The 12927-nt window shown below is 41.9% G+C and overlaps 1 protein-coding gene across 2 annotated transcripts; it reads right to left on the reverse strand.

Moving 5' to 3' along the window:
* Positions 1-1254: 1254 nt before the first annotated feature.
* On the reverse strand, positions 1255-12002 carry LOC139965283 (uncharacterized). Of its 2 annotated transcripts, none has more exons than XM_071967490.1 (5): positions 11644-12002; positions 5497-5614; positions 4366-4506; positions 3129-3278; positions 1255-2610 (listed from the first exon to the last, which is right to left on the reverse strand). In XM_071967490.1, the coding sequence occupies exons 1-5, from the start codon at positions 11827-11829 to the stop codon at positions 2108-2110; spliced, it is 1098 nt and encodes a 365-aa protein (XP_071823591.1). In that variant the 5' UTR covers positions 11830-12002; the 3' UTR covers positions 1255-2107. The 2 variants fall into 2 exon arrangements, with proteins under 2 accessions (XP_071823591.1, XP_071823592.1); XM_071967491.1 differs by having other exon boundaries at positions 5487-5614; positions 11644-11783.
* Between the last annotated feature and the right edge of the window lie 925 nt (positions 12003-12927).

Consider the following 12927-nt stretch of genomic DNA (forward strand, 5'->3'; position numbering starts at 1 on the left):
CAGGGCCTTTGTTTGGGAGGGGCCAAAGTGGCATTAGAGTGATATGGGGGAGGGGTCTAAGGGGACGGGGTGCCCCCCTCCCCATTTGAAAATTTTCTATTGCTGAATGCCCTCAGACAGGCACGGTGGAACGGAAAAATTATTGGTGGGGCTAATGTGTGTGGAGACTATCTAAGCGGAGCGCCACCATCGTTGGCGCGGAGCGTAGAAGAAAATTTTGGGTTTTTTTCAAACCCCCAGATGGCCGGAAACGGCACTTCCCGAGTGTTTTATGCTGAGAATACCTAGCCCTAAAATATGGGTCTCAAGCCTGCAATTTCTCAGATTGCACGTAAAAGTCTATAAAAACATTGTAATTTGTATATTCGATAGAGAGTAGCTCTTACTCGTAGTGTACTCGTACAGACGTTTTTGAGTGTAGTAAGGGCAGTGGGACGCTTTCGACACTATCTAAGCGGAGGGCCACCACAGGTCGGCGCGGAGCGTACAGAAAATTTTTGAGTAAAGATACTCCCTAGATTGCAGGAAATGACCCTTTCCGGGCCTTGCTAATTTGCAGATGAACGGAGAATAAATAGGTGTCGTCGCCATTTTGTCGGAAAATTACACCAACAGAATATGACAAATGTCAATAGGTATATGAGAGCGCAATAAAATAGTCAATAATCGCGAATAAATAAAAAGTAGTGAAAAGCTGAAAAGGGCGCCAGCAGTCCATTTGAGTCCGTCAGGGGGGGGGGGGGCATCCGCCCCCTGTCTGTATATATGGACGCTCCGCCACTAAGTAAGGGTATGTTGGAGAACTGGCTGAAATGAGGCGTCATTGACCTAAGACGAAGTTGTGTTACGCTTACCGGTACTCACACTCACTGCTTCCACTTTTTACGGGGCGTGAAGACGCGGTTGGGGTGAAAATGTGGTCTATAGCCAGGGGACGGGCCGAGGGTCCCCCAGCAATTACTAATATTATTACACCTATATAGTATACGTGTGCATCGGACAGATCGACAAGTATGCATTGAAAAATGGGCTGATGCACGTTTCGGAGCCTTGGTAAATATTGGGGGGGGGGGCTTGTCATGCATTTGCCCCCCGCAACTTTTTCATTGGGGGCTGAGCCCCCCCCCCCCAAGCCCCACTGCCCTCAGATGCAATTTGGTGCGACAAAAGTGTACAATGGTGATGTTAATTTACTTCTAAAAAAAATGTTTCCCAGGTGTAATTTTCTAAAATATTTATAAAACAAAGTTGGGATCATCTTTCTCAAAAATTTTTATTTCTCATAGGTTATAAATTTCTTACAACCAGCCTGTAACTGCGAAATGGTGTTATACTGTAAATCCTCATGCTCATACATTTACATAGCTCCCAACTCTTGAGAAGACAAATGCTGGTCCATGCCACGAATCGCCGTCCTGGGGGAGGGGTATAATGGGAGGGGGTGTCCCCCTCCCCTTTTGATTTTTTTTGGAATCCCGGTGATGCCTTCATGTAAAATGGTGGCACTTAGAAAGGCATTTGTCACCCAAAATTTTCTGAGAATTATGCATTTTTTTGTGTGTAAAATCAATAAATTGAATAGTAGGTGATAATTCATTCTTTCCCGTGGCATGAAAATGTTCGCTGCTCGCCCCAATGAAAAGAATTATAGGCTAATTTGAGGTTCAAATGATGCTGTTAAGGAGGTTTTGTACTCTATTATGCTAAATGCTAAAGAAATGATGGTTGCTAAGTCAAAATTTGATGCAAATTTTTTATGTATACTTGACAATACAATGCGGTTTTTTCGGACGCTTGTGCGGGTCAGCGGGTTTGGGTGTTAGAATGCGGGTCTAATTCCCGCGAATTGCGGGTCAGTTGGGAGCTCTGCATTTAATTTTAAACCAGAAAACGAAAAGGTTTAGACTAGTCTACCACTGCTATTCCTCTCGATTTTTTTAAATTTCCAATCATATGATTTAGCGGATGTTCGGAAACAATTTTTGGCTCACCTTTGGGGGGGGCATGGCCCCCCTTGGCCCCCCCCCCTTGGATCCGCCAGTGGGTGAAAGCAGTATAAAATTGTCCCAGTGGGCTGAATAAAGTTATGAGTATGCATTTTTGAATGTCACTGGGTGCAAACAGCACATGTGAGTTCGTAGCCATCTACATAAGGACCACACGGAAGCCCTCCACCACTGGATACGCATCTGCCCTCGACGAGATCCAACAAAGCATGTAATGCACCAGCTGCTGAGCCGTGAGTTCGATCTATGGTCTGCATTTCTTGATCCACGCAAATGTACATAGAGCGCTGGTGAACGGAGTGCGCTCGTTCAGCCATGAGATAACCGCGATACTCCAACGTCCATTCATTTGACGGACATAGGTTCTTTCCTGGTATCATGAGTTGCGCGAATCTCGTCGGCGCTTTACAAACCGCACATGGCACATCATGCCATAAACGGTCGCTGAGAGTAGGGAAGTTGTCGATTTGGTACTCTATTGCATAAAGAAACGAACGGCTTGCTCCCACACCAGCCACTGGTTCACTATAGACGGGATCACTCGGTAAACAAAGCTGGTTGGCGCCATTACCGGTTTCACCACGAAATGCGCCTGCAGCAATACCTGTGACAACAAGAATCACGTGATCATGGTCTTAAAACGTAGAGCCTGCAACAACCTCGGATTTCACTATCCATAGTTTTGCAAGGGAGTTCTGTCAGTGATTAACTTCCCTATTTGCTCTCCCTTGTACATCTCCCCCCCCCCCCTTATCCTCTCACATCCCTCCAATCTCTCATATCTCTCTCCCCTACTGTCCCTTTCCAATAAAAAAGGAACGCGGACATAAACATCATTCATTGATGCAAGTGATGTATCCACAAAAGTGGTTGACAACTTGACACACTGTCATTAACCAGGACCAAGTTTTAAATACGGTTATGTCGCCATCTATTACGTTCTGTACTCTTGGACCGCGTATCATTTGATCAATGGTTATAGATGTATGCTTGTGGTGTCCTACGAAGTTAGATAAAGTAGTACGGATTTTGCGTCAACGGACAAACTCAATCGAATTTATTTAAATAAATTGGTTAATTAACTTTAGCCAAGAATATAATGTGGGGTTGCACTGTACCTACCACTATACACCAATAACGATGAAGTGGGACATTCCTTGTGGCCCCACCTCACGTAGACAGCTCCACTTGTGTTAGAGTGATGTCTCGGATTATCTGAAAAGTGAGTCGTTTGCGATGACGTCATTTCTTGAAATCCAGGCGTGATGATCGCTACATGTTTACAAAAATAAAAGAGCCAAATGAAAGTTTTTTTTTTCTTCCTTGAAAAAGGAGACTTTCTATGAATCGCATTTAGTATCATAGAAAGGTTCCTGACTGAGTTGAAACTGCATGACCCTTTCATCTGAGAGGGTGAACTGATCAAGGGGTAGGTGGGATGAGAGGGGGAACTGATCAAGGGGTAGGTGGAGTGAGAGGGGGAACTGATCAAGGGGTAGGTGGGGTGAGAGGAAGAACTGGCCTAAGGGGTAGGTGGGGTGAGAGGGGGAACTGATCAAGGGGTAGGTGGGATGAGAGGGGGAACTGATCAAGGGATACGTGGGATGAGAGGGAGAACTGACCTAAGGGGTAGGTGGGATGAGAAGGGAACTGACCAAGGAGTAGGTGGGGTGAGAGGGAGAACTGACCAAGGGGTAGGTGGATGAGAGGGAGAACTGACGACCAAGGGGTAGGCGGGGTGAGAAGGGAACTGACCAAGGAGTAGGTGGGGTGAGAGGGGATACTGATAAAGGGGTATTAGACTACGGGTCGACATACCAAGTATGACCTGTTCAAAGGTCATCAGTATTGACCTCAAAATTGATCGTACTAACAATCTTTCTAAATGAACTAAAGTACCTGACCTGACCTTCTGACCCTCATAAATTATTTCCCAGAAATGTACGGGAAAGTATAAATGGGGTGGAGGGGTGGTGGATATAACATATTGCATAATATGGATTGAAACCGTTTGAGGATAACGATAAATTTGGGTTTGTTGAGGTATGAGCATGGATGTACATTGAGTGCCCATTTTCTTTCAAATTCTAGTGTATTTGGGAGAAATGCTGTCACTTTTGGCAGGCCAAGAAAGAAGAATAACAATGATTTGTGACGTAATAAGTACAAAATGAAATTATATTAATTATCCAAGTAGAGCAGAAGCAAAACATGGAAGGGCAATGTTCTTCATTAACAACTTTAGTGGAAAGAAAATATTCGACGTAATTTGAGTTCTAAAATTAAGTGCTGTAGAAGTTTAATTTAACCTCCGCAATGCTCTCCCTCCACAGCACTTCCTTTCCCATCCCCTTCTTACCTAAAGCATCTCGTCCATCTCTGCCCGGTGGCCCAGAGGGGCCAGGGTCCCCACGAGGACCGACAGGACAGAGAACACACGATCCACCAATGAAAAACGGCGTTACGGTCACCGGGCAGCCGTTTATACCAGGTATGCCATCTACGGCAAGAAAATAAGAAACGCAAACTGCAACAACGATATAAGTGAGGCTATCCATCGACTGGCTTAGGTATTAATGGTGTGTAGTTACTTAATCCTTCCCCTGTGAGCTAAAAGGTCATTATGTATGTCTTACCATAATTAATTAATCCCATTGACTTACTAAATTAACTTAAGTATACAACTTTCCAACTGACACATCCTACACCCACCACATGAAAGAAGAGAGCTTCGTCTATCTTCCCAATTTAAAATTTCTATCTAATGACCGTTTAGATTTTGAGCTAGAAGAGGAGCAAGTTTAGCATATTGAACTCCAACCCTTCTGACTGCTCTTCCGGAGTTATATCGACATTTAACCAAAGTATTTCTAGAACTGCTTTGTATCACCTTCAATCTTCCTTATTTTCACGCCATCTGTACTTTGATTTAGTCTCCTTAGCATAAAAGCAGGGGGAAAAAAGGTTCTGATATCTGTAAATATGCAAAATCAATGACTTCATTTGGGTAATTTTAGGCATGATAGTCACCCATCTTATTTTTTTTTGGCGGATGTACACTATTCTAACTGTGGTATGGTACTTATAATGTACTATGTGGATCCTTATTAACAGCCTGCTATCCATGCTGGCAGTCTTAAACCTTTCGAGATTACTTCTTGTTTCGGATATCTTCCAGCAAGAGTAACAGTTTGATTCCCAGTTCCCAACCACTTGGTGCAGTTTCCAAGGACGTGATGCAGTTTCCAATGACGTGGTAGAGTTTCCAATGACGTAGTGAGTTTCCAGTGACGTGGTCGAGTTTCAAATGACGTAGGGTAGTTTCCAATGACGTAGTGCAGTTAACAATGACGACGTAATGTTTCCATTTTATTAAATTTAATAAAATGGTACGTCAGATCAGTTTTAGAAGAGATTATTCGACAAAGTTATTCCACAAGAAATGTAGAAAGCTTCTAAAACTAAAACAATAACTCTTACCAGTATTTACCTGTCTGCCCTGGTAACTGTTGCAGTCCATCTCCTGCGTCTCTGCGACCTCGAACATTTCTAACACTGTCTTCAATTGCATCACCTTTATTAGAATTTAAATGGTCTTTTACTTCATTCTAAGGTCGAAGGGGTCAGAAAGAAAAAATAAATGCGATAACATATTTACAATGTTTACATTGTAATTTCGAAGTATGAGCTACAATCTTTAATATTTCTTTGGTTTCGTGTGCGCGCGCGTGTGGATGTGCGTGTATGTGACTTGCATGTGCGTGTGTAATTTCATAAATCTAAATCAACGGTAATGTTCTAAACTAAACACTATTCGCATATTTTATTCCCTACTAGGTAAAAACTGCATGGACTGTTAACTAATAACGGTACAACCCTCCTAATCTTCAAGAAATGTTATTCAGTTTGAGGAATCACTCTAATGAACATTTAATATTCTAACAGTATCAGACGAGAGTAGATTCTATATTCCAGTGCCATGAACTGTCCAAGCGATATTAAAAATGGAAAAAAAAGTGGATGTTCAACTAAAAAATCAAAACGTTACTTTTATTTCTTGATAGAAAAATATTTCGTGATAAATAGAACATCTACTCTGAAGGAAAATTATTACCACGTATGTACCGTTATCAGGCGCGTATCCAGGATTTTCCAACCCGGGGGGCGCGAATTACTATCTAAGCGGAGCGCCACCATCGGTTGGCGCGCAGCGTACAAGAAAATTTCTTGTTTTGAAACCCCCCAGATCACCGGAAACGGCACTTCTCGGGCTTGAAATGACCAACCAGATGTACACTTTTTGCCTGAGAACCAAGTATTTCCTAATAGTTTTTTTCCATCCATAACCTTTTTGAAGATTGTCAACCCGGCACACATCATGTTCGACCTGATCGCATCTCCTGTGGGTCTTTGCTTTTGTAGGTGATTCTACGTCGCGGCCCACAATACCCGTCAGCCCCTCTTTTCAAGGTTTTAAGCCCCATATTTGTTCAGAATTTGAAAATTTACATTTCTCGTGAATAAACTCACTTCAAACCACTGAAAAAATAGCAGATATTTCCGAAACCGAACACTACACACATAAGCGTAGGAGGCGCGGCGGCAGTGGCGGAGCTAGGGGTATTGGTCAGGAGTGGCGAGAATGGTCTGTAGGGGCGCTTTCGACACTATCTAAGCGGAGCGCCACCACTGGTTGGCGCGTAGCGTGCAGAAATTTTTTGAGTAAAGATACTCCCTAGATCGCCGGAAATGACCCTTTCCGGGCCTGGCTAATTTGCAGATAAACGAATAATAAGGTGTCATCGCCAAATTACACCAACAAAATGTGACAAATGTCAATAAGTAGATGAGAGCGCAATAAAAAAGTCAATAATCTAGAATAAGTAAAAAGTGGTAAAGAGCTGAAAAAGGCGCCAGCAGTCCATTTGAGTCCGTCAGGGGGGGGGGGGCATCCGCCCTGACGCTCCGCCACTGCGCGGCGGGGGTGCAGCCCCTAATTCGCCATTACTAATGTAAAAGAGAGTTTTGACATAATTGGACCTCCGTGCTTTTTATACATCTACATGAGACCTGTCGTTGTTTACATTAGCATCCCGCGGTATGCTGCGCAATTTGAACGGACCGTACGTACATGATGGCATGCGATGTAATTACCGATGCTTGCTTATATGAAATTGACATGAACACGTTGTACGCGCGCTTTGCGCGCGAAAATATTTGGTTATTTTTTCAGGCAAGTCGGACAGTTTTGAGGCTTTTCATCCTGGAACGCCATTTTCATGCTCACTGATATGATGTGATATCTGCTGTTTGCGTTACAAACTCGAACAGGCGCGTAGCGAGGAATTTGCCAAGGGAGGGGCGAAGCCTGTAGGCAAATTATCTAAGCGTAGCGCCACCATAGGTTGGCGCGAAGCGTACAAGAAAATTTTGGCTGAAAATGCCTCCCAGATCGCTGGAAATGGCACTACCCAGGACCATTTGTTAGCGCGAAGCGTACAAGAAAATTTTGGCCGAAAATGCCTCCCAGATCGCTGGAAATGGCACTACCCAGGACCATTTGTTAGCGCGAAGCGTACAAGCAAATTTTGGCCGAAAATGTCTCACAGATCGCTGGATATGACACTTCCCAGGCCTTGTAAGTTGCCTCTTAGCACTTTGTATTTTGAAATTACTTAGCGATATCATTTTAAAAAAATGCTGAATGGGGGGGGGCGGGCGGTCGCCCCCATCCCAAAATGAGTCATGTTCCCCGACGACACGGTTGAGTTCGAGACCAGCCACAGTTGGTTTCATAGCACAATTCTACACACGCGTTATGATAGACCATATATAGTATATATATAGATCATTAGTGAGATGGGAAATGGAAACGTCAAAAAATGGAGTTGTCGGTGTAAGGGGTAGGGTGAGTCACACTTTTACGAAATCATTGATCCGTCACTGGCTACCCTTCCGCGCTGTAATGATGTCACTGTTCCTCTATCTCTTCCCGGTGTCTTCGCGTTTTTCTTTACTCCCTCCTTTTCTCCTTTTTCTCTCTTTCTTCTTTTCCCTTCCTTCCTCTCCTCCTCCTCTTTTTTCCCCTCTTTTTTTCCTTTTTTCTTCTCCTTTTTTTCTCTCCTCTTTTTCTTACCCGGGGGGCGCGCGCCCCCAACGCCCCCCTGGATACGCACCTGGTTATTGGCTACCAAGCAAATGGAAGTAATGTCGACACCCATTGTCCAAACGAATCTACCTTTATAGTATGCAATTCACTTGAAACTATCTAACTGTTTTGTCAACCCAATTCTGGTCCTTAAAAAATGTTTAGTTCCACGTACTTGTAGAGTATTGCGACGGAATGAGAATTGAAAGACTCTACGTAATAATATTATATAGATAGATGATATATTTACGATACCTTCATGATTTTTATCTCATCTTTCTATAGGGAGGATGAGATATTGCAGTCGGTTGGTCAGTTGTTCCTATTACGGCCAAGATTTTGTATAACGCCGAAGACACTAGATCGAAGTCTCCTGTAGTTCTTACTCATCGTCTGCATATGTCAGTTTTCACAATATCATTTATTGCAGCGCGTTCATATATAAAGCCAACTTATACGCGTTCATACGCGCGGGGATCCATTTGCCTTGGCTGATCGAGTATAGCATCTAGAGCCTTCTCGGCCTTTTGGCTAAGATCATGTGTAGTATCTGTTCCCTGTCGAGGGGAATGGTGATGCACACCCGACGATGATCACACAGTCACAGTCCCGATGCAAGGGGACTGAGGCTGAGAGCGGATCAGTCGTTTGGTAGTTTGGTTTTCGTGCCCAGGTTCTTTCTCGGGCGACTTTTTCTTCAAAAGTAGCATCTGAGCCTTCGCCGCTGTAACATCATCTCTGATTACCACTGATGTCGGTTTCCACGACAACGGTTGCAATGGTAATAGATAATTTCCTAGAGGCGCGAGTCTCGGGGGATCACCCTTGTTAGGGTGATCGAAGTTGACCGGAATTCAATATCTGCAGGGGAGGTTGTGGGTGTGTGTGTGTGATTGTCTGTCTGTTACATCGGCATCTTTGTGTCTAACTCTCCTCATAATAGACCGGGTCGATATTATTCAAACTTCAAACAAAGGACAAAGGTCATAGGTTGATTAAATATCATTTTAATATTAACACCCTGAAAATTTCATACAATGCCACTTTTATTATCAATAAAGTCCCTTATGAGCTATAGAGATTCAAAACTGGACATCACATCGGGAATTTGACAAAATTCATTTTTCGGCCAAATTTAATCATTTTTAAGGATTATAGCCTTATGATTTTGATCAATTTTCGCAAACTCGTGACCTTTCAATTTCTTTTCGAAATCATGCATGAGATCGGTGGCGCCCTTCTGATTACCGCAAGTCCATAATAATGTAATAATTCTTTCCTTTTTTGAAAGATAGGCAACATTTATAAAATTAAATATCAATTTCATATTTAGAACCTGAAAATTTCATAGAGTGCCACTTTTAATAACAAGAAAGTCCCTTATGAGCTATGGGATTCAAACATGGACATCACATCTGGAATTTGACGAATCTCATTTTTCGGCCAAATTTAATCAATTTGTAAGGATTATAGCATTATGACTTTGATCAATTTTGGCCAAACTCGGGACCTTTTAATTTCTATTCAAAATCATGCGTGAGATCGGTGGCGCCCTTCTGATAACCTGCCAGTCCATAATAATGTAATAATTAAAAGAAAGCCAAAGTTTAATGAAAAGATATTAAATATCAATTTCATAAATACACCCTGAAAATTTTATAGTAAGCCACTTTTATTATCAATAAAGTCCCTTATGAGCTATAGAGATTCAAAACTGGACATCACATCTGGAATTGACAACTCTCATTTTTCGGCCAAATTTAAGGAATTTGTAAGGGCTATAGCCTTATGATTTTGATCAATTTTGGCCAAAATCGTGTCTATTTTATTTCTTTTCAAAATCATGCGTGAGATTTGTGGCGCCCTTCTGATTACCGACAAGTCCATAATAATGTAATAATTCTTTCCTTTTTGAAAGATAGCCAACATTTAATGAAAAGATATAAAATATCAATTTCATATTTAAACCCTGAGAATGTTATAGAATGCCAATTTTATTATCAAGAAAGTCCCTTATGAGCAATGGGATTCAAAAATGGACATCACACATACCTGCCAGTCCATAATAACCTCATAATGCGTTACTTTTTGAAAGATAGCCAAGACATTAAATATCAATTTAATATTTAGACCTTGATTATTTCATAAATTGCTACTTTTAGAATCAAGAAAATCTCTTAAGAGCTATGGGATTACATTATGGACATCCCATCTGGAATTCGAGAACTTTCATTTTTCGGCAAAATGTAATCATTCTGATCGATTTTTATCAATTTTGTCCAAATTCGTTGCTGTTTTATTTGTTTTAAAAATCATGCTTGAGATCGATGGCGCCCTTCTGATTACCTGCCAGTCACTAATAATCTCATAATACTAATAGGCCTAATATGATTAGTTATGATGGGATTCCAAACTGCAGGTCCCAACTGGAATTTTCGGTCACATTTTGACCTTCTTTATTTCTTAAACACAGAATGTGAAACCATTGCACGTACGCAATAGCACGCGCATATTTTACACGACAATATTTCTTACGTACGTTGGTATAAACTTAACGATGAAGTGAACTTTTATTGTTCGCGCGTATTGGCTTCATTTGGCTGATCGGTTGGCCATATTTGTAAGATCATTTCTTCAAGTTTGGTAAGAAGTGCTAGGAAATTATGCCTTGAAGACCTTCAGAATGAGAGGTCAAAGGTGAGTTGAATCGAAAAGTGACTTTTTGCTATGCATACAAGGACAAATTTGAATAAAATTGCAACCTTCAAAAAGTAAATATTATCCAAATTTATGGTTACAATAATGTCTGAGGTCAACAGTCAAGTGGTGGAAGTTCCAAGGGCGTAGGAACCGGGGGGCTGGGGGCGCCAGCCCCCCCCCCCCCCCAGTGAAAAATGTGGAGGGGCGGAAGTATCATTCCGCCCCCCCCCCCGCTCCGCAAGTCAGAAAACCCCTTTTTCATTTCCAAATGAGAAAAAAAATCTCATTTGGAGCACCAATTGCATCTAAGGCCAGGTGAAAATACAAAATTAAGTTTACAAAATGGAGTGGGTGTTGAAGTGTGCTATATTGCATCAAATTGCATCTGAGGCCACCTGGAAATGCAAAAAATTCCAAAGGGGAGGGGGACACCCCCTCCCCTTAGACCCCTCCCCAGGCCGGCCATCAGTCTTCAGCCCCCCCCCCCCCACTCAAAAGTACCTTCCTACGCCACTGGGAAGTTCTATTAAGTAGCTCATACGGAATTTATTCAATAAAGTGATTTTGATGAGATGAGATATGCAACTCCGTGGGTTGCCCTCATTTGTGAATATCTTATTAACGCAAGGATACAGGTTAACAACGACAACAAAAATCGTTACTGGATAAAGTTTTTTTCATCTTAGCTATCACGTGTTTCCTTTCTTATCATCCCACTTGGTTAATTTACAAGTGCAATTCGAATGGACACGTCTCCATTGTTACATAACAATGTAATAGGCCACTTACCTTCTCAAATTCTATCTCAATCTTCTCCAACTTCGCCTCTAAATATGATATGCGTTTCATTAGTGCATCTGAAATATCGACGCTAACTGAGCCATCCGTATCTCCTGTATCTGTCGATATAGACGCAGCGCTAAGGCACGGCAGCTGCGAAGCCACTAGAATCACAAGAAGTGGAAAACAATACATGTTCGACAAACAGACAGTGAACTCCACTTTCTAGAGTCTCTTCACCACCAGTGCTCTACACAAATCTGTTTACTAGGTTCAATAGCGGGATTACTTAGCGTCCCATGAAAATACTTTGTTCACTATGTATGTTGTACGGGTTTTCTTTGACCTACGTGAATTTGGCCAAGTAGTTGTTTTGCAGCAACTGAAAATATTTGTTGTGACATTTATTGAAGTTTATGATTTACTAGTATGTCCAAAAGGAATTTGTTTTTTTCCAATCAAATCACTCATATCTTCTAGATTATAGTAAGCCTGCTTTGAATCACGTACACAAAACTAATACGTGCCGTCGCGTAGCGACACTTGTTCTGATGCTTTGTTATTTTAACACTTTTACAGTGTATATTTCGAACACATCAATTTGACAATAGTATATAAAGTCTAAACAATATCACGCAAGAAATCCTAGAAATATGGAATAATTATTGTCCATCGTCTTGAATGGATAGACGGAAGGGTGTGAAGACTCGTGCAAAAAGAAACGTCTAATGCCGGTAATCTGACCTATTTTCGAATGAGGTGTAACAGAAGTGTTAGACACCACCATCGACCCCAGAAAATACACATACAGCTTGCTACCGTCGGTAATTAGACACTAGTGTACAGTCAGTACATACAGCTGCGGTCAATACCCACAGCACTGTGTGCAAACGATACAGCGATGAACATCTCAGGTCCAGCTAAAGATAACAAGGTATCACGTTTCATTACTGTCTGCATTTTGTAGGGACACGAATAAAACGTCACTTGCAAGCAACAGAAAGTTAACTTTTTCAGATGACCGCACTTGGGGCGAGTCTTCAATGCCTTTGTTGCGCGCATAAATTCCTGAGCTATATCAAAAAATATATACCCCGCCCCCTTCCCACGCAGTCCCATATTCCCGTCCCTGGTTAAAATTTTAGTAGGAGAAGATTGTCGGCATGTCAGTGAAGTCAACTCGATATACTGAGTTATGCATGCTGGATTTGAAGAAGTTTTGGAAAATCGCATTTTTAAAACCCGTATCGGATTATATGAATCCGATTCGGTCGTTAACTGCAATTTTAAATT

This window comes from Apostichopus japonicus, chromosome 3 (genome assembly GCF_037975245.1).
Source record: "Apostichopus japonicus isolate 1M-3 chromosome 3, ASM3797524v1, whole genome shotgun sequence".
In the NCBI taxonomy this organism is placed as follows: Eukaryota; Metazoa; Echinodermata; class Holothuroidea; order Aspidochirotida; family Stichopodidae; genus Apostichopus; species Apostichopus japonicus.

Coding starts and splice junctions, on each gene's coding strand:
- LOC139965283 (XM_071967490.1), bottom strand. CDS start 11,829: ATGTATTGTTTTCCACTTCTTGTGATTCTAGTGGCTTCGCAGCTGCCG. Junction 3,279..4,365: donor AGATGGACGAGATGCTTTAG/GTAAGAAGGGGA, acceptor GTAAACATGTAG/CGATCATCACGCCTGGATTT. Junction 2,611..3,128: donor ATCGTTATTGGTGTATAGTG/GTAGGTACAGTG, acceptor TTGTTGTCACAG/GTATTGCTGCAGGCGCATTT.